The sequence below is a fragment of the Pelobates fuscus genome, chromosome 1 (genome assembly GCF_036172605.1).
Source record: "Pelobates fuscus isolate aPelFus1 chromosome 1, aPelFus1.pri, whole genome shotgun sequence".
NCBI classification, from domain to species: domain Eukaryota; kingdom Metazoa; phylum Chordata; class Amphibia; order Anura; family Pelobatidae; genus Pelobates; species Pelobates fuscus.
In genome coordinates this window covers 236,376,311-236,401,559 of record NC_086317.1, presented here as the reverse complement: position 1 = coordinate 236,401,559, position 25,249 = coordinate 236,376,311, and the positions used below count along the sequence as shown (strand labels likewise).

At 39.6% G+C, this 25,249-nt stretch overlaps 1 protein-coding gene across 1 annotated transcript in view; it reads left to right on the top strand.

The window, feature by feature from the left end:
* Positions 1-22,886, top strand: part of RPS6KB1 (ribosomal protein S6 kinase B1) — a 29,598-nt gene extending 6,712 nt beyond the window's left edge. Inside the window, exons 2-15 of the mRNA XM_063455248.1 lie at positions 3,263-3,309; positions 7,940-8,060; positions 8,472-8,540; positions 9,799-9,946; positions 13,071-13,128; positions 13,459-13,559; positions 13,814-13,904; positions 14,294-14,384; positions 15,120-15,227; positions 15,985-16,047; positions 17,078-17,155; positions 18,798-18,905; positions 20,025-20,137; positions 20,867-22,886. Of these exons, the coding sequence (XP_063311318.1) occupies positions 3,263-3,309; positions 7,940-8,060; positions 8,472-8,540; positions 9,799-9,946; positions 13,071-13,128; positions 13,459-13,559; positions 13,814-13,904; positions 14,294-14,384; positions 15,120-15,227; positions 15,985-16,047; positions 17,078-17,155; positions 18,798-18,905; positions 20,025-20,137; positions 20,867-21,104 (1,434 nt within the window). The 3' untranslated portion in view covers positions 21,105-22,886. The remainder of the gene's footprint in view (positions 1-3,262; positions 3,310-7,939; positions 8,061-8,471; positions 8,541-9,798; positions 9,947-13,070; positions 13,129-13,458; positions 13,560-13,813; positions 13,905-14,293; positions 14,385-15,119; positions 15,228-15,984; positions 16,048-17,077; positions 17,156-18,797; positions 18,906-20,024; positions 20,138-20,866) is intronic.
* Positions 22,887-25,249: the final 2,363 nt, after the last annotated feature.

Here is a 25,249-nt window from a genome sequence, read left to right as displayed (position 1 = left end):
ATTAAGTTTGTCAGCTGGCCAGCTCTTGAGGTCCCCCATGACAGGCAGAAGGCCCAGTCACACTTGTGACTTTAGCAACGCCTGTAGTTCTGCACTTTGGTGCAGTGTGACATTACATTCTGTATAGTTTGGGTGCATAAAGTAAAAATGTCTCCCTATTGTACTAGTAACTCATTGAAATTTTCTAATTCCTTGTCGTTCATCCTCCTTTGTTGTACTTCTGTCTCTACCAGCTGCAAAATTTCTCAGTGTAAGTCATACAAAGTAGACTCTTCCATACCTTCTAGCGTATTAAGTTCAGGGAGTTCATCAGGTCTAGAGTCATTATTGCTGAGGCTCTCTTCTACTTTCTTCAGATGTACCTGTATCAGCCATATTTCATTAGTACATTTTCAGCATAGTGTTCTACAGACGTTTAAAATAAATGAGTTCCAGCATGTAAAAGGGTTTTGGGCAAATGATTGGAATCCCTAAAGGCATAGTGTGAATATTTGCTATATATTTAAATACATAGTTTTACAGCTATTGCTATACTTGAAGCAGGCACACACTAATGTTGATGAATCTGGTAGATATAATTGAATGGAAGCTGGTGTCTTTAATGGAATTTAAGAAGAAAGTCAGGTAGAAGTCCTTGCTCCTTTTCTTTTAAATCTTCATCCTTCACCACTAGGGATGCACCGAAATTTCAGCAGGCAAATATTTTGGCCGAAAATGGGTTATATCTGCTGAAAATTACACCTCCCCCTGGCCCCGTCCACCCCCTTCACCTGCGTACGGTACTGCGATAGCCCCCTATAGCTATCTCTCTATATAAACACGTTGTTACTATGGATATTATAAAACCCACCTTACTGGGTGTGCCAGCCCTTTATCTACTCCCTTTCCTTGCTTCGGTGTCCTCAGTGAAGCCACTTCGGGTATGTCTCTGGAGCACAATGCTGGCACTCACTGCAAATGCGAACTCCTTCACTATTACAGAACACGGATATGATGTTACCGGGCAGCCATTTTTGATGAGTGCAGGAATAATGTTAAACTCTACAGAGTATGGCAGAGTGTGAGATCTGTTTGGCAGTGTTATTGGTTAAATAAAGCTGCAGAGTCAATGTGTAACATGAAGACCTGCTTTGTAACACATGGACTGAGTGGTAAGTGAGACTGGATAGGTTCATTATCGACAGGAGACTGAATTCTACACCCACTTCTACATTATAAACTGGCTGCAATACACAGATTTTTTTTTTATTTTATTCTGTTGCATAAAACTAAATGAATGTATATTGATATTAAATTAATATCAACAATATATTATTCTTAAGTCCTATATAGCAAACAGATTTTTATTTATATATTTTTTTTAAAGTTATTTTCTGTCCAATTTTGATGTTACTTTCAATGAAAGTGTGGTTATTTTATTTGCTTGTAGTTTTTTCATATTAGATTCATTAAATTCATTAAGTCTAATATTAATAAAATCAAAGAAAATACCATTTTAAAATAATTGGGGGGGGGGGGGGCAGTCCGTTTCGGTTTTCGGCCAAGGGCATCATGAATTTTCTGTTTCGGCCCAGAATTTTCATTTCGGTGCATCCCTATTCACCATTGACTTCAGCATTTCTCGACCGATTTTCAGTCTGTTAGTAAGAACCATGTAAAGGTGTAGTTAAAGGGACACTATAGTCACCAGAACTACAGCTTATTGCATTTGTTTTGGTGAGTAGAATAATTTCCTTCAGGCTTTTTGCTGTAAACACTGTCTTTTCAGAGAAAATGCAGTGTTTACATTGCAGCCTAGTGATAACTTCACTGGCCACTCTTCAGATGGCTGTTAGAGATTCTTCCTGGGTCATGGCTGCCTAAAATGCATCCAAACATTCAGTATCTCCACCCTCTGCATGCAGACACTGAACTTTCCTCATCGAGATTCATTGATTCAATTCATCTCTATGAGGAGATGCTGATTGGCCAGGGCTGTTTGAATCATGCTGGCTCTGCCCCTGATCTGCCTCTTTGTCAGTCTCAGCCAATCCTATGGGGAAGCACTGTGATTGGATCAGGCTACCACTTCTGATGATGTGATCTGATGTGTCAGCAGACTGCTTGTTTTTCTGAGTCAAACAGCATGCAGCTACAGCTTCAGGCTTGAATACAGTAAGATTTTACTATATTTATGGAGGCATGAGGGGCCCAATGGGGCTAGATGGTGGTTTTAACCCTATAGGGTCAGGAATACATGTTTGTGTTCCTGACCCTATAGTGATCATTTAAAGCCTACACTAAAGGAATACTCCAGGCACTAATGCATTTGTTAGCTTTTGACCTCATTAATATGCTGTTTTTTGCACGCTCGCCTCTTTACAGATTTTGCACACACAAATGTTTTGCAGAATGCTGCACTATAAGCCTGCCTCCTTAGCCATGCCCCTCATGCTTGAAACACTTCCTCAGTACAAGCACATAGCACAGCCCCTAACCGTACTGAATGAGCTGATTTTCTCTTAGACAGTCAGAGAAGCTACAAAACAGGTAGTGATATCTTGACGGGTGTCCTCTACTTTGGATGTAGTTTGCTTTAAAGTGCAGGTCATGCAATGTGGTCCCTGTCCCTTTTAAGAACCACTAAAGTCACCCAAATCACATCTCAATGAAGTGATCTGTGTGCTGTGGTCCTGTCACTTTAACACTTCAGTGTAAAACATTGCCCCTTTATTTCATCAGTAATGTTTACATTGGTTAAAATACACCTCCAGTAGCTATCTTCCTGACAGTCACAGGGTGCTTTCTCGTCCAGAACAGAGTCAAACTCTGTGTTGCAATCAAAATTCTAAGTATGGCATTTGCCAGTCTACAGGTGGTCTGCACTTTAGTACCCACCTGTTTTACGACGACTCGCACTTACAACCAGCTCTCTAGCGTGGGAATTCTAGGGATTCCCCACATTAGAGAGTTGGTCTATGTTCGGGGAATTTGTCTACGTTCGGGTAAATTTCCTCGAACATAGAAAAACACACCAGAGCAGGTAATCCATCCTTGAGCACTGTTTTTTGTCGGACATACCTAATACGTCAATGTTCCTTAAGGGGTTAAACTCTTCTCAAGGTATCTCCATTGCAATACAGTGGGGATTGAAAATTGGGTCCTTATCCAGGAATTTAAAACTACTGTATGGATATGGAACTAGGGACATAAATGTATGTTTTGTTCTGATAACCAGTGTCTTGCTAAATGTATCTTAAATATTTTTTAATTGTATTTTCAGAGTGCAATCAGTGAATTCATGGATCATGGAGGCATTTCATATGACCTGTAAGTAAAGTCTGTGTTTATTCAATTCACATTACAGATAATGCATAAACTACCGTATATACTCGAGTATAAGCCGACCCGAATATAAGCCGAGGCCCCTAATTTTATCCCAAAAAACTGGGAAAACTTATTGACTCGAGTATAAGACTAGGGTGGGAAATGCAGCAGCTACTGGTAAATTTCTAAATAAAATTAGATCCTAAAAAAATTATATTAATTGAATATTTATTTACAGTGTGTGTATAATGAATGCAGTGTGTGCGTGTGTGTGTGTGTATGAGTGCAGCGTGTGTGTATGAGTGCAGCGTGTGTGTGTGTATGAGGGCAGCGTGTGTGTGTATGAGGGCAGCGTGTGTGTGTATGAGGGCAGCGTGTGTGTGTATGAGGGCAGCGTGTGTGTGTATGAGGGCAGCGTGTGTGTATGAGGGCAGCGTGTGTGTATGAGGGCAGCGTGTGTGTATGAGGGCAGCGTGTGTGTATGAGGGCAGCGTGTGTGTATGAGGGCAGCGTGTGTGTATGAGGGCAGCGTGTGTGTGCATGAGGGCAGCGTGTGTGTGCATGAGGGCAGCGTGTGTGTGCATGAGGGCAGCGTGTGTGTGCATGAGGGCAGCGTGTGTGTGCATGAGGGCAGCGTGTGTGTGCATGAGGGCAGCGTGTGTGTGCATGAGGGCAGCGTGTGTGTGCATGAGGGCAGCGTGTGTGTGCATGAGGGCAGCGTGTGTGTGCATGAGGGCAGCGTGTGTGTGCATGAGGGCAGCGTGTGTGTGCATGAGGGCAGCGTGTGTGTGCATGAGGGCAGCGTGTGTGTGCATGAGGGCAGCGTGTGTGTGCATGAGGGCAGCGTGTGTGTGCATGAGGGCAGCGTGTGTGTGCATGAGGGCAGCGTGTGTGTGCATGAGGGCAGCGTGTGTGTGCATGAGGGCAGCGTGTGTGTGCATGAGGGCAGCGTGTGTGTGCATGAGGGCAGCGTGTGTGTGCATGAGGGCAGCGTGTGTGTGCATGAGGGCAGCGTGTGTGTGCATGAGGGCAGCGTGTGTGTGCATGAATGCAGTGTGTGAGTGCATGAATGCAGTGTGTGAATGCAGTGTGTGCAGGGCCGGTGCAAGGATATTTGCCGCCGTAGGCAAAAAACATTTTGCCGCCCCCTCCCCCCCCCCCATATGTCCTGACTTCCCCTCCTCCTCCCTCAGTGGTCCTTACCTCCCCACCCCAGTGTTCCTTCACCCCCCTCCCCTAGTGGTCCTGACTCACCCCTCCCCTAGTGGTCCTGACTCACCCCTCCCCTAGTGGTCCTGACTCACCCCTCCCCTAGTGGTCCTGACTCACCCCTCCCCTAGTGGTCCTGACTCACCCCTCCCCTAGTGGTCCTGACTCACCCCTCCCCTAGTGGTCCTGACTCACCCCTCCCCTAGTGGTCCTGACTCACCCCTCCCCTAGTGGTCCTGACTCACCCCTCCCCTAGTGGTCCTGACTCACCCCTCCCCTAGTGGTCCTGACTCACCCCTCCCCTAGTGGTCCTGACTCACCCCTCCCCTAGTGGTCCTGACTCACCCCTCCCCTAGTGGTCCTGACTCACCCCTCCCCTAGTGGTCCTGACTCACCCCTCCCCTAGTGGTCCTGACTCACCCCTCCCCTAGTGGTCCTGACTCACCCCTCCCCTAGTGGTCCTTATCCCACCCCCTCCCTCTCATAGTGGTCCTTATCCCCCTTCTCCCACCCATAGTGTTCCTTATCCCCCCCCCCTCCCTCCCATAGTGGTCCATATACCCCCCCCTCCCTCCCATAGTGGTCCATATACCCCCCCCTCCCTCCCATAGTGGTCCTTATACCCCCCTCCCTCTCATAGTGGTCCTTATCCCACCCCCTCTCATAGTGGTCCTTATCCCACCCCCTCTCATAGTGGTCCTTATCCCCCCCCTCCCTCCCATAGTGGTCCATATACCCCCCCCTCCCTCCCATAGTGGTCCTTATACCCCCCCTCCCTCTCATAGTGGTCCTTATCCCACCCCCTCTCATAGTGGTCCTTATCCCACCCCCTCTCATAGTGGTCCTTATACCCCCCTCCCTCCAATAGTGGTCCTTATCCCCCCCCCCTCCCTCCCATAGTGGTCCTTATCCCCCCCCCTCCCTCCCATAGTGGTCCTTATACCCCCTCCCTCCCATAGTGGTCCTTATACCCCCTCCCTCCCATAGTGGTCCTTATACCCCCTCCCTCCCATAGTGGTCCTTATACCCCCTCCCTCCCATAGTGGTCCTTATACCCCCTCCCTCCCATAGTGGTCCTTATACCCCCTCCCTCCCATAGTGGTCCTTATACCCCCTCCCTCCCATAGTGGTCCTTATACCCCCTCCCTCCCATAGTGGTCCTTATACCCCCTCCCTCCCATAGTGGTCCTTATACCCCCTCCCTCCCATAGTGGTCCTTATACCCCCTCCCTCCCATAGTGGTCCTTATACCCCCTCCCTCCCATAGTGGTCCTTATCCCCCTCCCTCCCATAGCGGTCCTTATCCCCCCCCCCTCCCTCCCATAGTGGTCCTTATACCCCCCCCCCCCCCTCTCCCATAGTGGTCCTTATACCCCTTTTTTTTGTTATTATTAATTTTTTTTTTATTATTATTATTTTTTTATTATTATTTGTTATTTTATTTATATATTTTTTTTTCGTCCCCCCTCCCTGCTTGATATATGGCAGGGAGGGGGGGCTCTCCTTCCCTGGTGGTCCAGTGGTAGTTCAGTGGGGGGGAGAGGGGGGCTGGCAGAGCTGTAACTTACCTGTTCTGCAGCTCCTGTCAGCTCTTTCCTCCTCTGCGCCGTCCGTTCTGCTCTTCTGTCAGCTTACACTGTAAGTCTCGCGAGAGCCGCGGCTCTCGCGAGATTTACACTGGGAGCTGACCGAGGTGCTGACCGGACGGCGCAGAGGAGGAGAGAGCTGACAGGAGCTGCAGAACAGGTAAGTACAGCTCTACCAGCCCCCCTCTCCCCCCAGTCTGTATTATGGCAATGCAAATTGCCATAATACAGACCTTGACTCGAGTATAAGCCGAGTTGGGGTTTTTCAGCCCAAAAAATGGGCTGAAAAACTCTGCTTATACTCGAGTATATACGGTATCTATAAATTATATGAATTTGCAGTATTCTCTGTCAAGACTAGTTTCCTTTTGTGACATCTATTGGTGAGGGGCATATTTATAACTGCAATATTTCTTGCAAATTGATCCACTTATAAACCTCTACATGGGTTATTTAGTAAAGTTCCCTTAAATTTGAATTAACTTAAAATTCTTAAACACATATCTAGAAGCATTCCTGAATTAGAGAATGCTTCCAGTTCAACTATTTTGACCTTAAAGGACCACTATAGGCACCCAGACCACTTAAGCTCAATGGGTGCCATGTCCCTCTAGGATTAACCCTGCCTTCTGTAAACATAGCAGTTTCAGAGAAACTGCTGTTTACAAATGGGTCAATCCAGCCTCTAGTGGCTGTCTCATTCTAAGTGTATTTTAATATTTATATAATGATTGGGCAGTCAGTTTGCCTGAGCTCCCAGGCCAACTACAGAATTGTGATCGGCGGGGACCCGGTAAGTATGAAGGACAGCGCGGACGTTCTATGCTGCCCTTCGGCATTTAGGAGCACCCCAAAAAGGCTGGCATAGAACGCCCACCGTCCTTAAGGGGTTAAGATTAGAGATGTCCCGAACAGTTCGCCAGGAACCGTGCGCCGGCGAACATAGCGCGTTCGTGGTTGCGAACGCGCGTGATGTTCGGTCCGCCCCTATTCGTCATTATTGAGTAAACTTTGACCCTGTACCTCAGTCAGCAGACACATTCCAGCCAATCAGCAGCAGACCCTCCCACCTCCATGATGAATAGGGTGAACTGTTCGGGACATCAACTAGTTAAGATATGTTGTGCTTTGTATAGGTTTTTCTTGAGTTATGTTCTGTAATTCAGTGTTGCTTCTGATGTGAATAGAGGGAACTGTTGAACATTAGCAAATACAAAAATGCATTGTATGCTCTAACATACTGTACATTTTTCTCAATATATGGGTTGTGTAAAAAAACAGACTTTTTTTCGTTTTTCTTTTTTTAAGAACACTTTAACATGTTTTACCCTGGAGTAAATATCTGGGCTTACCCACTAAAATACATCAGTTTGGTAAATTGTACACAATTGCAAAATTTAGGTCTTGATAATGAAGTTGTAAAAACTCTCTACTGTACCTTTTTCCAACTTGGATAATTAAAGCCTATTGTTAGATTACCAAATGGTTTAGTGAGTCTCCTATTAAAACTAAAGGGACTAAAAGTTTGGTCTCACACATATGCAGTACTTCAAAGAATGAATTGGAAGGCAGCTGAATGGAATCTTCAACACTTTACTGTGAAAACAGGTTTGTTGCACTGTAGTGACTGGTTCTCCCCTTCTGACAAAACTAAACTAATATCTTGGTGGGAGGAAGAGTGAAGGTAGGTAGCCCCCACCCCACAGTTGGTTACAATTTAAAGAATATAAAAAATCTTGTATACTGTGTTTTGTATGCTGCTAAATATAATGCACAGAATTACATATTCATAAGTATATATTTTGCTTTAGTAGCTTTTGTTATCTGTGTCCCTGTAGTGGTATGGAGCATTGTGAAAAGTTTGAAATCTCAGAGACAAGTGTAAATAAAGGTCCAGAAAAGATCAGACCAGAGTGCTTTGAACTTCTCCGTGTCCTTGGAAAAGGTGGCTATGGCAAGGTAAGAGTTTGTAGTTGCTAATTTGTTTTTAGGTTAAGGATTTTGTCTTGGTGTAAATATTTGCATTACAAGTGTGATTAATTTTTTTGGGGGGAAACTGTTGCACATGATTTCTTTCATCAAAAAGACACTATAATCACCTGAATAACATATTGTGTAGGCAAGGTACAGGAATGTCTCCTCTAACAGTTGACTGTAACTGCAATGATTTCAGCTGTGATGCTGCACCTTCTCCTTTGAATGTCTTTTCATGACAGAAAGGTCAGATCCCGGAGGCTGGAATGAGACTTCTGGTGGATATTCTTACCCAATTTGGGAGCTAGCAAATGCAGGGTTTTTGGTTTTTTTTCTTGTAAAGAATTGATTCAAGAACAAAGACTAAATGGTTAACGTCTGTTTTATGGTCTTCAGGTTTTTCAAGTACGCAAAGTGATTGGAGCCCATACAGGAAACATATTTGCAATGAAAGTGCTTAAAAAGGTAAGCTGTTAGAATTGTCTTGAAACTGTTTTTGGTAATGCATCATCAACTTGGGATTACATAGAACATCAGTTGTGGAATTAGGAACAGCTTTATGTAGTGGTTCTATGGCAAAAAGACTGCTTCTACATTTGTCATTTGTAAAAAATGTATTTTCTGAGAAAAGGCAGTGTTTGCATTGCTGCCTTATGCCATCTCTAGTGGTTGTCAGTCGGACAGCCTCTAGAGCGTTTGTGGTCTTGCAGTCTTTGCATAGTACTTGTTTGACAGAGATACCAAATGCTCCCCATAGAGATGTATTGAGTTGTGATTGTTGCACATGCACACTGGGCACCCAATGCTTCCTTATGGGGAAGCATTGGAATGGCTGAGATCATCAGTATTGATTATCTCCTCAGCCAGCAGAGGAATAGCTGCATCGCACTGGGGGACAAAAGGATTTAAAAATGTATTTATTTTTTTAATATTTCTAAATGGGCACTTAATCTAAATCACCCTAATAATTCTAATGGAATGTTCCTTCAATAGGCATAGTCATGCTTCCTTTTGTATGTTGAAGATGGGTTTTATGTAGCATGCCAAGTTTTTACATGCAAAGCTGAGTGCAGTTTCATTCATGAACCTGCCCAGCAAGCTAATTGCAGTTGCTCTGCAACTGCTGTTAGATATTTTTAGTAGTTTGTTTGTGGTTTTGGGACACACAGGGCTTTCAAAAGCAAATGAGGCAACAAAATTGAGAAAACCCATCAATTCCGTAATTTCCTTGTTGTTGAAGCTGTAGACTTGCAATACAGAGGGAAGAAAATGAGTGTCACCTGACTTTTTCCTTAAGTTATAAAGTATCCTCAATTATCTGTTTAAAAATTAAAAGTGCACCCCTTCCCCTTTGAAAGTCAGCATAATGCATTTATTTATGATTTTAAAATTAAATGAACACTTCAAGCACCTTAGCTACTACAGCATGTCCCCTCCCCTCAATGTTATTGTAAGCGTGCAATCGGCTAATACTCTCGGGCAGTGATCTGGCCGTGCTCTGGCAAACGTTTTGACGACTTTCATTGTGCAGAGCCAGAAAAAAAGGATACCATAATCACTACATCACGCTATTTTGGTGCTTGGAATGTTCCTTTAAAAGGTAGTGTGAGCTTGTTTCTCTTGCACAGTGATGGACTGCAAATTACTACTTCCCATATGTAGAGGGATTTATTTATTTTTTATCTGCCAATGAACATCTTCATAAATATCCTTGTTTTTTTAGGCCATGATTGTTCGGAATGCAAAAGACACAGCTCACACAAAAGCGGAGCGAAATATCTTGGAGGAAGTGAAGCACCCTTTCATCGTAGATTTAATTTACGCCTTTCAGACTGGTGGAAAACTCTACCTCATTTTAGAGTATCTCAGTGGTCAGTTTGTATGGTGTCTTGCTAGATAGATGGTTTAATTTGTATTTCCAAGTGTGTATCATTATGACTGCATACATTTTCACTTGGTAACTTCAAATAGTTTAAACTTGTGAGAGAGCATAAATTCTGTATTTCAGATTTTATCATCCAGTATATAATTTTTATATATATATATATATATATGTATATATGTGTATGTATATATGTGTATGTATGTGTGTATATGTGTGTATATGTATGTATGTGTATATATATGTATATATGTATGTATATATATGTATGTATATGTATGTATATATATATGTAGAAGAGATGCACTCTCAGGTCTTGTAGAAAAAGTCACTATTATTTAATATCAAATAACATAAATCCGATCGACGTTTCGACTTCTTCAGGTCTTCCTCAAGATGTGATCTTGAAGACCTGAAGAGGTCGAAACGTCGATCTGATTTGTTATTTGATATTAAATAATAGTGACTTTTTCTACAAGACCTGAGAGTGCATCTCTTTTCTATACTGTCATTGAAAGGGTGAGTGCCACTACATTTGTGTGTGTGTGTATGTATGTGTATGTATGTATGTGTGTGTGTGTGTGTATGTATGTATGTATGTATGTATGTATATGTATATGTATATATATATATATATATATATATATATATATATATATATATATATATATATATATATATATATATATATATATATATATATATATATATATATATATATATATATTTTTCTGTTGGAGCAATAAACTGCTAGCACACTTGGCAGCACGTTAACATGAAAGGCATATGTTATGTGCATAGCAATATAGAAGGCATGCCTTGTGTGCATTTTAGATGAGGAATTGTCACTAAAGTTAAGTGGAAATAAAAGATAGGAAAAGAGGTGATTGGAAGAATGGCAGTTTGGCAAGCGGATAGCGGGTTAAGAAATATCAAGTCAGATAGTATGTGGAAAGAGTGGAGCCACAGAGGGGTTGTGTATAAAAGATAATTCTGGGGTAAGGTTTGAAAAGTAAAGTAATTGCCATGTGGATCTCATAGAAGAACAAAATGTGCAGTGTTTTAGTTAAACTCCACTCTTTTCATTACACATCTCAATGTACAAATCATTTAGGAAGTATTCAAACCCCTTAAATTTTTTTTAATGTTGCAGGCTCATGCTACAGTTGTTTCCTTTTTTTATCTTTCCCCTCAACAATCTCAAGATTGTAAGCTTGTTGAAGCAGGATCATTATCAACCCATTGTTCCGGTCAACATTTGTAATAGTTTCTTTGCTAAATTCCCCAATAATAATAATAAAGTACAGCACTGTGGAACAAGTTGCCGCTATACAATTGTCAATAAGTACCCCATATTGACAAAGAAAACATATTTTTGAAACTTTACAAACATGTTAAACAGGAAGAAAAAAAACTAATATCACACTGTCCTAAATAATCAAACCCTTAATACTTGGGTGAAGCGCATTTTGGCAGCAATTACTGCTTCAAGACTTTGGGTATGATGCAACAAGCTTTGCACCCCTAGATTTGGTAATTTTTTGCCATTCAGGTCTTCTCAGACTTGGACAGGTTGGATGGAGATTGTCAAGTTACTCCAGACCTATTCGATTGGTTTGAAGTCCAGGCTCATACTAGAACACTCAAGGACATTCAGAGTTGTACATAAGCCACGTCTACATTGTCTTTGCTGTGTTCTTAGGGTCATGGCCCTGACTGCTCTGGATCAGGTTTTTCATCGTTGTAATATGTTGCATTCAGCTTTCCTTCAACCTTGACCAGTTTCCTAGTCACTTCTCTTGCCATGACTCTTCTCCCCCAATTGCTAATTTTAGCTGGATGGCAACTCTAGGAAGAGTCCCAATTGTGCCAGACTTCTCCATTTTTAGCATTATGGACCTTCAGGGCAGCGGATATATTTGTAGCCTTCCCCAGATCTGTGCCTCAACACATTCCTGACTTTGAGCTCTGCAGGCAGTTCCTTTGACCTCATGGCTTGGTTGCTATCCTGAGATATATTTATAGCTCTGAGACTTTGTATAGCCAGGTGTGTGCCTATCTAAATCATACCCATCAAATTTGCCACAGGTGAATTCATGTAATTTAGCATTAACCTTTAAAAATCGTTTAAAACTGGATGGAAGGGCGGGAATTCCTGGCACTAACCATCTCAATGAAGGGGAAACGATCACCGTGCCTACAGTGTCTTTTAATTATTTGGTAGAAAATTGGATCAAACCTCACAAAATAACAACTAAACATAACAGATTATTCTGTCTCAAGGTTAATCTTGAGGCTAATCTCCGAATATTCTGTGTGTATAAACATAGTGTAAAGATGAATACAAATTTAAATATGAGAATTTGTTTCCAAATGACTGCAAATTCCTCATCCGTTATGTTCGATTAAAATGCGCCAAATTCCTTGGTGGCAATTTGAAAAGCATATACATGGAAATTATCTTAACATTGAAATCTCTCAAGACACTGTTTTTAGCAGTTGTGCAGGAAATGATGCATTGCTGTGTCTGGTATATAAACCCACCTATTCTGTCACTTAACCTTGTTTTCCATACATCTTTTTATTTTGCTGGTATATCTGCTAAAAGCTTCCATACATAGAAGGCTGATACAACTAACTCCTGCTCAAAATGAAATTTAGGCTGTAAAGCTTTAAATTACTTACCCGGTGTCATGTTCATAGTATTTTCTCACCACTTGTTCTGTAGTTACTAAATGCAAGTATAGGAAAGGTTGATGAGAAATTGCCTACACTGCGATCCCTACAGTATGGCCTATGACATGACTTTCCACTAGCCTACTTACTAAAGACAAGCAAATAAAACGTTCTTATCTCCATAACTTTAGATAGGTTGGCAACTCTTTATAGCTGAAAAACTAAGTGAGGATTGAGAATGTAATCTTCATATGTACTGGAATGAACCATCCGACTAGTTTTTTGTTGGCATTCATGCAGCACTGGTATATTCTGTGGTGCTTTATATTTTTTGTGAGAACCAAACTTGATTCTGTATGCTTGTAATGTAAAAGTAGGAGAAGCCGTTTTGTCAGGGTATAAAATCGTTTTGGTTTTTTTGTATGTATTAAACACAGGAGGAGAACTCTTCATGCAGTTGGAAAGAGAGGGGATTTTTATGGAGGATACGGCTTGGTAAGTGAAATCCTAGTTACTTAGAGTCCCCTTATTTTAGGGGCACCTGATTTACATACATTAGAAGGATGAGTTTAGAGGAGCTACCAAAATACAGAATAGACACTTTGTTAATGTAATCTCATCCGATTATTTAATGTAATTCCTTATTACCCCTGATGCTCTTTAAATCGCTGAAGTGCCTTGCGTGAAGCGTGTCCCCCTTTTTTTTTTTTTTTTTTTTTTTTTTACAAAGTTCATATTTCACTCCAAATTGTCACTTTTATACAAATAATCTCGTCACACCACCCTGGCTGTCAAACAAGGTCCTGTTTTTTTCTTTTTTTTCAGTTTTTACTTGGCAGAAATCTCAATGGCATTGGGGCATTTGCATCAAAAAGGAATAATTTATCGTGACTTGAAACCAGAGAACATCATGCTCAATCACCAAGGTAGAAATAATTTTGTACTGCGAATTGTGTAAATTAAATTTTGCTTGATTTTACCTGTTTCGATTAATCTGTTGTCCTATTCTAATTAATATATTCAGTATCAAATACCACATTGTACATTACACTATCTTCTGTTGGAGTTTGTAATACCTTTTTTTTTTTTTAAATCCACATTTTTTTAGGTTTGACGTCGTGTTAATATACTTTCTGTATTTCAGTTGTAGTTTATGCAATGTTTCTTCCTCCGTTTGCAGGACACGTGAAACTGACTGATTTTGGCCTTTGCAAAGAATCTATTCATGATGGCACAGTAACACACACCTTCTGTGGAACAATAGAATACATGTAAGCAATTTTAGCAGTGTGTTTTCTGCAACACCCGTATTTTTTTTTTTGCTTTGGACTAACCCGTATCATTGCAAATTTTACATTGCTGAACTTGGCACACACGATCTTACCTTAATTGAGATTTGTTTATATTTTGCCGATGCATGTACTGTATTAATACATGCATGATATTGTAACATGCCACTTACTTGCATTATGTAACAGCAGTTACTCAAATGGTATTTTAGTTTATATTAACCATGTTAGTACATCAGAATGAGGATGTGTGTAGTTCTTCCTGCCAGGGCATGTCAAGTCCTTGCATTTCAGTGTTCCAAGATAAACAATGAATAATGTTGATTTCGTGGCATACCATGGGGCTATTGATTTATTGTTTTTTCTTTTAGGGCCCCTGAAATTTTAATGCGGAGTGGTCATAACCGTGCTGTAGACTGGTGGAGTCTTGGGGCGTTAATGTATGACATGCTGACTGGAGCAGTAGGTGCACTGTTTTTTACATGCATGCCTTCATCTCAACCATCTCACTTGCAAATATTACATTGTCAAGATTTATATGCATCACAGAACTATGTCATCCGGATATATATATATTTTTAACTGCGAATGACACCGTAATAAAAAAATTTAGTCTGGGTTAATATATGCTGTAATAACAGTGGAGTTATTTAATAAGGCTTTAGTGGGTCTAACAGTTAATGGCTTGGGTAAGAAAATCACCTGTATTTCAAATATATTTTGTTTGCAGCAGTTTTAGATTTGGTGACTACTCTTAAAATTCTAGTCGCAGTATACAAACAGTGGTTCCCTCCTTTTACAAAGCATGTAACTCCTTAAAATGGTTTAGGAATCCTATGAGACAGACATATGATATCATCCTCAAATATGGGAGAATTGAGTCTTCTTATCAACGATTTTATTTTTCTTTTGCTGATCATTTCTACAGTACTTGCGAAGCTTAAGTCTGAAATTAAATTTCTTCAGTTTTCCCCATTTATTTAATATATTATTCATACTTGTCCTTTATACTAATATGTATGTCCAGTAGACACACTGTATGTCCCTTAAAACAATATTAATGTATATATGGCTGCATTTCAAAATATCAGGGAACAAATTATAAATATCTTAAGAATAATTAATTTTAAAAACTTGTCACAATTACACAGAAATCTCATTTATAACAGGGTTAATAGATTTGCGTTTATGTTTCAGCCGCCATTTACTGGTGAAAATCGAAAAAAGACCATTGATAAAATTCTTAAATGTAAACTAAACCTGCCTCCCTACCTCACACAAGAAGCCAGGGATCTCCTCAAAAAGGTATGATTTATCTTATTTGATGATATCAGTCATTCCATGTTCACTAATTTGTGTTATGTGCACAAGAAAAACTTTGAAGAAAAGTGATGGGGGGTGTAAGGTCATTGAGCAGGGCCCTCAACCCCTCTGTTCCTGTGCGTCAATTTGTCTAGTTGCAAATTACGTTTGTTACTCCACCCATTGTACAGCGCTACGGAACCTGCTGGCGCTATATAAATAATATAATAGAGGTGGGCTAGATAAATAATTGTATATTGGTGTTAATTACAGGATACACAACATCGAACATTCAAGACATGGCTGATAAAATATAAAGTTCTCTCCTTGTAATCTTTCCTGGGAATAGACAAATTTTAAGACCTTTTGTGTATCTGTATTCATTTTGACTGTCTTGTATGCAGGATCTTGCACATAACTTGGGTTCAACTCTCTCCTCCCTGAAAAGATCATACATGAGTATGGGAACAGTGCTATGTGTAAACTGATAGCAGCCGCAGTACAGCTACTATTGGATTACAGAGCAGTTCAACCCTTCCCACTTCTTATACTATGCGGTGATTAAGGAGGTTAAGTGAATTCATCATGTTGGGAGCGTTTTGCTTCTAGCTTCAGCAGACTTCGTAAACAATGCATTTCGTGACTTTTTAAACTCTTATCATTTTATATTTTTCAATGCACTTTATCCCATAGATTCCCTTTTAATTGAATGTTATTTAAACAAACAGTTTTCAACATGTGACTTTATCTTTTATTAAAGCTGCTAAAGAGAAACGCTGCATCACGTCTTGGAGCAGGAGTTGGTGATGCTGGAGATGTTCAGGTAAAGTGGCACCCCTTTTTTAATCCTCTCCTTTTCAACCCCTTAAAGAAAGAGGTAATTGTCAAAGTTTGTGTTTGTGTTCCACAATAATGTAGGGTTTCTCTTTAAAAAAGAAAAACTTAGATGAAATAAAAAAATATTCTTCAGTATATAGGAAGTACTCTCAGGACTTCTCCAGCAGATTAGTTAAAACTTAGATTGTATTTGCTCCAAAATAAATATATATATATATAATATTTTTAAAAGACAGGGCTTTCTTTTAATCTTTTTTTTCCCCCTTCACACTTTTGCTTATAATTTTTACACATCCAGTGCAATTAAAAAAATCAGTTCTAATATGTCTGAGCTAAAGTCTTGGCAGATAATGCTAACCCTATACCAACTCTCTCCTCCTCCCCGTACGCTATACCAACTATTCCCTTTATCCTATGCTTTCACTAACCATATACCTACCCTAAAACCGCATTAACAGTACAATACAACTAACCCTAAGAAAACAAAATGCTATTATTAGTAGGGATATCAACAGATGGATTTCCTTGTTAAAAACAGAGCAGTATGTTGCCATCTACTTGGCCTAGATGTCAATTGGTGACTCCCAAAGCTGCAGAACATTAAATGCCATCCTGACTGCTTTAAAATCCACTCTGAAGGATGGCATGGAACATCCTAATGTCTGGAAGAGGTTAATTGCCTGGCCTTGGTTAAAATCCTGTGTTTTTACTGAACACGTTCTACAGTCACTTTTTTTGATAACCTTTGGGGGTCTGGATGCAATTTTCATTGTAATGTGGACAGACTTCTAAAGCAGACTTTATCGTGAATGTGGCAAACCTTTTCAGCCTATGTTACTGTTGTAGCACAAGACAAATATGACTAATTGGGCAGTAAAATTCTTAAAACTATGCCTTACTTGAAAGTTAACAATTTTTCTTCAACTGTTAGTCTAAAATAAAATTTGCCTGGGATAACAATTGACTCTTGTATGCAAGTATTGTTTTATTTGATTTTCATGTTATCACATTTTTAGGCTCACCCATTTTTCAGACACATCAACTGGGAAGACCTCCTGGCTCGTAAAGTGGAGCCTCCCTTTAAACCTCTTTTGGTATGTGTGTGTGTATATATTGAAAAAAAACATACTCTTTGCAGTCACACGTCATGTAGTTTGGTAATGTTTGCAAGCTTCTATTATAGTGCGTCAGAGCATTAATTCAGGATTATTACTGAGTGTGAGAATTGTGATGAATTCAAGGTGAATTTCAAATTTAAGCCCAAACAGGGAAGCACTGCACTGCTTCCAGTTTGACTGATTTGGCCTTAAATTTTACATTTACCTAGATTTTCCAGCGATTCTCCCTTTTTTGAATAACCCTGCATATTCAAGTTGTGATTTAACACCTACAGGGTTAATTACTAAAGTGAAAAGTAAAAGTGAATTTAAAATTTAAGAAGCTGAATTTGGAGCAAAATCTTAAGCTATGTTTTCACGTTTGCTACTTTGATTTTAAATTTTGAAATTCACTTTTTCTGTAATTTCTTAATTTAGTAAATAACTCTTTTAGTGTTCTAACCAATATCTGTAGTTCTATCTATAGATACATCACATATATCCAGGGCATTTTATCGTTTATCCTTTGCTAGGTGTCTCATAGTGTTTTGAATAAATATATAAGGGTACTATCAAAGGTGCTGATGGAAAAACAAAATGTCTTTTGAAAGTCAGGATCTGATTTAATATTCCTTAAGCTGGTTGATAGTTGAAAACCTGAATCTGTTTTTCCATCCATGATGAAATCTCTGATTACAATTTAATAGCTGGAATAAAAAGGATTTGCAAAAGCAATTACTGTTTTGGCAGTTGCCGTTTTCTTCCCACAATTCCTTGCCATGAATTGCCCATCAATGTAATTTTGCTAGTGAGAATGCAGAATAGACATTTCTAGAATTCTTGAATGTGCATCTGTATTTGTACAAATCAAGAAATAACTCCACTAGTTATCGGAAATCCCAAGCACAGACAATCTTATCACTAATAAGATGAATGTCAAGGGGAGATGTGTCAAACCATATGTCATGTAGCTTTGTTAGATTACATTTGTATACCTTAATAAAACTTTACGGCAATACGATCATTCACAAATTAGATCAACACTTTTTGACTGTGGCCTTTATCTTGTATGCCCAGATGGTGGGTCTAAATTTTAGTCAAAATTTTAGCCATTGCCTAACACTGATAAATGTTGATTGGATAATTGCTCTCTGCAGTCCCCAACATGGACAATATCTTGTTTATTAACTTAAAAGTGGTGAGTTGAATACAGAATTGCAAAATTTATTAAAATAACAAACTTGGAAAAAAATATCTCAACCTAGCTATAGTTACTACTTACCGTAACTTAATTTCCAGGGTGCTACCGTTGGCAAATATAGCAAAGGGGCCATAGTGGAAGTATTCCTTGAGAGCCCTGATTTTTTGTTTTTTTTTTGTTAAACCACTCAAATAATTAAAAATTAACCAGGTCGATGGCTTCCACTTGCTTTTTAAGCACGCTCATTGTAGTGGTTAGAGTAGAGTGTCCATTTTAGCTAGCGGTGCAAAGTTTACAGTTGCTATCTCTAAATGTGGTTGGCTTTACGTACCTCTTATTCTTGCCAGTGAAATTTTTGCTCTCTTAGGACAAAAGTCTGACTCATTGCTTGGTCGTATGTAAAATATATGTGTTATCTGCCTCTATTGTCTTTTTAAGCAATCTGAAGAGGATGTGAGCCAGTTTGACTCAAAGTTTACACGTCAAACACCTGTGGACAGTCCGGATGATGCCACACTCAGTGAAAGTGCCAACCAAGTGTTTGTGGTAAGTAAAACATTTAAATTGTGCCAAGGTTTTTTTTACAAATCCAGTTAAACATTAGTGTCATACATTTGTTCGGTAACAAATCACGTGAGTAAGAAAATATGATAATGTAAACCAGTTGGAATGATGAGTATGCAACTGCAGACACTGCACATTTTTGTCCCCGCATAAGTTATAAAAGTATTACAGTAATATACAATATACAATATTAAAATTTCTATTCAAGGCTCTCATCCTTTGTGAATGCAGTATTTACCTTATTGGTGATATCCTAAGGTGTTGCCCATGTGTTTTCCTTTATGACTGGCTGTATCTCCATTTGTTTACTTCGGTGTCCCTTTAATGTTAGAAGTGACTTAGAATTTTGTGAATTGCGTTTCCTGTGATACTTCGCCAGTTTGGGTATTTTGCAAACAGCTTGTGAACTTGTGTGGCAGTTTTAACCATCATTTGTGTAAGTTTGTGTTACTGCAGACGCCCAAACCTTTCCAAGCGTTTCTACTGCGATACATACTTTAAACACATAGTATATGCAAAAATCTGGTGACTCACCCACTTTCTGTAGTAGCATGATATATAAAGAGCCTTACAATACTGAACATACAGCGGTGCATGTGTGGGATTACGTGGGTTTATGAAGATCTGAATAGGGTTAATGAGCATTGGTATACAGCAAAATAGCACATATGAAAATGTAGTAACTTGTTTGCATCCCTCTATTCCACCTTTACATTTTAAGTACTGTGACCCACAGCTTTTTAACACATTAACACCAATGCCATCATATTATATCTGTTCAGAGAGTAAGCAACTGGAGATCTGTGGACTGATGCACAATGTGTATTTTTCTCATGGTCTCTAAGAACCTCGGTTCATCTCAGAGCTGAGAATTCTAAACAGAGGGGGTGGTCGGTGGCTAACATAACTGAAATGTCATGTACATTTTTACAGTTTTGAATTTACATATGAAACTTGCCCAGGGTTTTTTTTTTTAATCCATAAATGTGTCAAAAAATAAATAAAAAGAAATTAAAAACACCATGAAAAAACATGAGCCTAAAGGTGGTAAAAAGAAATAGGGTCTCTGGTTTTAAAACTCACAAACATTTTCTCTTTCAGGGCTTTACTTATGTGGCTCCCTCTGTACTTGAAAGCGTGAAAGAAAAGTTTTCATTTGAACCAAAAATTCGCTCACCTCGCAGATTCATCGGTAGCCCTCGGACACCTGTGAGGTAATGGCACATATTCACCAAGTATAATACTTGGCAAATACAGCTGAATGTTCACGAATTTACACAAGTCTAGTGTAGCCGCACAGTGGGGTTTCTTTACCAAATTCAACATTATAACGAATATCTGAATAGCAAAATTTATGGAAACCTAGTTGATCTGCAGAACCAGTTTTTCTATCTTTGGCCTATACTTGCCATTTAGATTTCTTTTTTTATTTGCTACAATTATTAACAAATATTATCTATCCACTACATAAAGTGTGTGTATTTTCTAAAGAAAGTTGTTTTGTGATTTAAAATAGACAACCTCCTCTAATCTGCAGCAAAGCTGTCACATTGCTGCAGCACCACTTCACCACCTGGGAGATCCTCCCAAAGGGGATCGCATGTCACTGGCCAATCCAGTACTTCTCATAGAGATACTTTGAAACATTGCTTTCTACTTTGAGCAAATGCTTAAGGAAGTGTACCCTGCTGGCTGTATGACAGCCTAGGAATTTTATAAAAGCAGTGCTTTTGTAAAGTAAGACATATAGGACAATGTTGGCCCATAAAGCAAGTCAGCAAATTGAAGTATTTTAGCGGTTTGGAGTGTTCCTTTATAATTTGACTGGACATGAAGTTGCTGTATGATCTCAATCTCAACGTTCCATAAATGCCAATCTCTGGTTTTTATTGGACATCATTAAGAGGAAAAGTAAACTAATATTGTAAAATTTACTTTTATAGCCCTGTAAAGTTTTCTGCTGGTGATTTTTGGGGAAGAGGAACTGCGGTTGGGACCACAAATTCACAAGCGTCAACTGAATATCGAGTGGAAGCAGGCGGAATAGAACAAATGGATGTGACTGTAAGCGGAGAAGCATCAGCACCACTTCCAATCAGACAATCCAATGCTGGACCCTATAAAAAACAAGCTTACCCAATGATGTCTAAGAGACCAGAGCATCTACGCATGAATCTATGACAGTGCAGTGTTTCCACATGTATTCTGACTTGTACAGGTGGTAAAGCAAATGGAACAATAATCCAGCTTATGACAGAGCAAAAAATTAATTGGTTGGGACAGTCATGAGTCCCTGTAAGTGAAAGCGAAAAAAAATGTGGAACCAGTTGCTGCACAGGACAGTATGGAAAGACTAACCATTTTTTAAAAAAAATATAAATAATATATATGTATACACAAATATATGTATATATTAATCAATGGTGCAACAAAACAAACACGAGTTAGGATAAACACATTATTGAGGTGGAGATGTGTTCCTTCCCTATCAAATTTGGAAATCAACAGTATTAGTTCATTGGTAAATTGAGTCAGATAAATTCCTGAACGATTTGGAGTGGGGAAAACCCCCCCAGATCCTTACCCACCCAAAAATGAAAAACAGAACTGGAATTCATTATATAATGGCACAATATATATACTCAATAAAGATTCTGGCATGACATGGGTTTAAATCTAAACTATTGCCAAAACAAAATACTTGTTCTGCTTTGAGGTTTGATTACACTTAATTACATGTGTGTAATCTAAAGTTTTCTGTCCATGAATGTGAATGAAAACTGTCCTTTTCTTAAAGTTGGGCTATTTAAACCCAGAAACTAGTCTTCCAGTGTTTTGGCAGACTTGCATGCATCTGGGTAACTCCTAAATCATTGTGATTGATTTTTGAAAATGCCCATCAATTTCTAGCATACAAATGTGCTATAAGACTGTTCAAGTGCTTTAGGCGGAAACTAAATTTGAGCATCTAAAGCCAATTTAGACTTGAAATGTAATCAGGGCACTCGTAGTACCTTGAATGTTTTGGAAGGTCGGAAGCTGCCTGGAATGTGTCCTCTACTCTTGCCTTTATTTTCTTCATATCCAACAAAACCTTGATCTTGTCCTCCAAATAGGGACTTTAAATACTGGGACTTCTCATCATTCTGATTTGTTAAAGTATTACATGGCCTTTATACTCATGTCTTCCATTGTGAGGAAAAAAGTCTGAGGCTGAACGCTAGGGTTGTAATCACAGTGCTGGTGTGGTCATGGACTCTGTATCAGTGGCTTAAAGGTACAAAGAAAGGAAGAAATAAAGGTATCTTTACCTTGCCTTAAAAGCATTTTCATCAACATAATTTGGTGTATTAAATCCTCATCACTGTAAGTTGTGTGCATTACAAACACAAGTCGGTCCCCTCAAGTTTTTAAATATCCTATGGTGCATTTCACACTTGTTTCTATGATCTGTGCCAATGTTTTAAAGTGTAAGAAGGGATAGCAAAAAAGGATATTTAAAAACCTGTCTGTTAAGTCTGAAATAGTTGAGAAGTAGGATCCAAGCCATAGAAAAAAAAATCCCTTAAATCAGGGAAACCAATTAACGAACTGTCACATCATTGGGTTTTAATGAGGGACTGATTATGGCGAATTGATTGTGCATTTTCTTAGCAGCAGATCTTAAGGACTTGTTTTGCATTCTATAATGTGAGTCAGACATTTTCATTTGTGACTTGAAATTTTAATAATCTCTAATATCACAGCATAACTAACTGTGGTCTTTGCCACCTGCTTACATAAAAGTCAGAATTCTGTAAATTGCATCTTTATCCAAGATGGATGTCAGCGTTACAGCATCATTTCTAGCGGTTCCTATGACGATTCATTACCAATATGTTGGGGATTTGAAAAGCAAAGCCTTAAAAGAAGTTTCAGTAATAACAAATATTTCATTTGATTAAATATATATGAAAACATTAATGTTTGTTCATTTTCTTTTTCTGTGTGAAATGCTAAGCAGCCTGCTTTTCAATTTATGGCTGCAACTTGGTAACTGAATAGTGCAACAAATCTTCCAGTAACATCTATACCAGGGCTAGATACTTCAGATTTCAGGTATTGTGGAAGACATCTCCCATAATGCTGGCAAGCACACAGGGGGGATGTAGTCCACAACACAAGTGCTAAAGGTTCCCTACCTCTGTTCTCTAAAGTGAACCAATTTATTGTAATTGGACTGGGATCCGTGGTGCAAGCCAAAAAGTTAGATGTTTACTCATACACAGGGTATGCCGCAGGGGCCGAATGGAGGGTTTGCAGTGATAGTTCTGTTTAACTGGCAATGGTAAGCTTTACAGTGATATTCTCTATTTAAACATGGGGGGGTTCTGGTGGGCATCAGTATCCCAATATTTGCATTAGATATTAATTTTTGTAATCTGCAATATACACTGTTCTCTGCACTAAGTTTATTTGGATTTGTATTTGGGTCATTTTGAGTCTTGAGAAACCTCTCCAATACAAATTTAATGGCAATCTGTAGTGCCTAGAAGAAATATCTAGGTAGTTGGATCAGGATTGTCGGAAACAAATACAAGAGAATTGTGTAGGACCCGAGGACTTTAGTTAAGCAAGTCAGTATTGCCAGGACATTTTGTCTACAGATCAGTCACATCTCAAGTCAGCCACACCCACAGATAGCTAATTTGGAATATGCACCAGCGAAATGGGAATCTGTCTCTTATAGTCCGTGATTGAGAAACTGGCAGAGATCTATCCCGGGTCTCTAATTTGTGTATATTCTGTTTCAAGTTTGAATTGCATCCTCCATATCATTGTAGAAAAGTCATCAACACTGGGAGTGTCACAGCCAGGCTTGAAAGGAAGAACTGCATGTTATCAGCCTAAGCTAGTGATGGCTAACCTTGACACCATAAATTGTTTCTGGACTAAATTTCCTATGATGCTCGGCAAGCTTTTAGAGTCTAAAAGCCAGCTGAGCATCATGGGAAATGTAACCCAGAAACCATCTATGGTGACGTTAGCCATCACTGGCCTAAGCCGAGATCTTATGCTTCCCACAATCCTGTATTTACTTTATGCAGGATGTCAGAAGCGGCTCTAAGGGCAGAACAAATAGAGTTGACAACAGGCAGCCCTGTCTTGTTACAGTTAAAATTCGGATCTCTTCTGTCAGGGCACCGTTTATGCAAACCCTAGCAGTGAACTAAAATCTGCTCTGAAAGAAGATCCCCTTCACCTTTCCCCCTTTGCTTACCAAAGATTCCCTGCATTCCCTTAGATGTACCTGCCCCTTTCTTCCTCTGTGCAGGCATTAGATGCACCCTATTGGTACTCTGCCATACCCTTACCTGCTCCCATTACCTCCATCACCCTGCCCCTTCCAGCTGTGGCTGGGCCAAGGGGCAATTAAGTAGAACCCCTCTCCTAATCTTTCTAGTGTGTCACACTGTAGAAAGCTGGGCCTTTCCATGCCATAGAAACTGCAGATAATTTCAGTTGTGTGGCATCCATGTTCTAAATACAACTTTTCTGAATACAAATTACCCATAAAAATGCTAACCACATTTGAAAACTTTGAGCATATATCATGGTATAGATCAGGGGTTCCCAATGAATTTTTCCCATGAAACCCTTTGACATAGTGTATCAACATCGTGGAACGGTGTGTGTGTATATGTATCTGACACACACACGCAAACAGATACATCTTGACTCACAAATATACACACTCACTCGGATCCACACAGTGACATACACACACACTTGCACCTACAGATACACACTGACACACTCAGATACACACAGGCATATACAAACCTACTGATACATACTGGCGCATACACACACAGTGACACATACACAAACCTACTCTTTGACACACACACACACACTCTCTCTCACTGTCACTGACAAACACATACAATTTTTTAAAAACATTTTACTCCACCCAACCCCCTTACCTTTAGGAGTACTGGCATGGAGTCCCTGGGGTCCAGTGGGGCTGCTGAGCGGCTGGCGTGCGGGTGGCGAGGGAGCAGTGATCTTCCTGCTCAGCTCCCTCGTGCGTCTTAGTAATGCCGGAGCCGAAGTGACGTCCTATTCCAGGATCCAGCATCACAGCGTCCCATTTTATTTTCACATTTTTTGGTGAAACCCCAATTAGTGTTCCGCGGAACACCAATTGGGAAACGCTGGTATAGATAAACCTGTACATTAAAATGAATCTGTGATGATAGGTTAATTTTAAATCAAATTGCCCTCATAGGCATTGAAAGTATCATTTATCAAAAGGATAATTGATGGCAATGGCATATGCACTG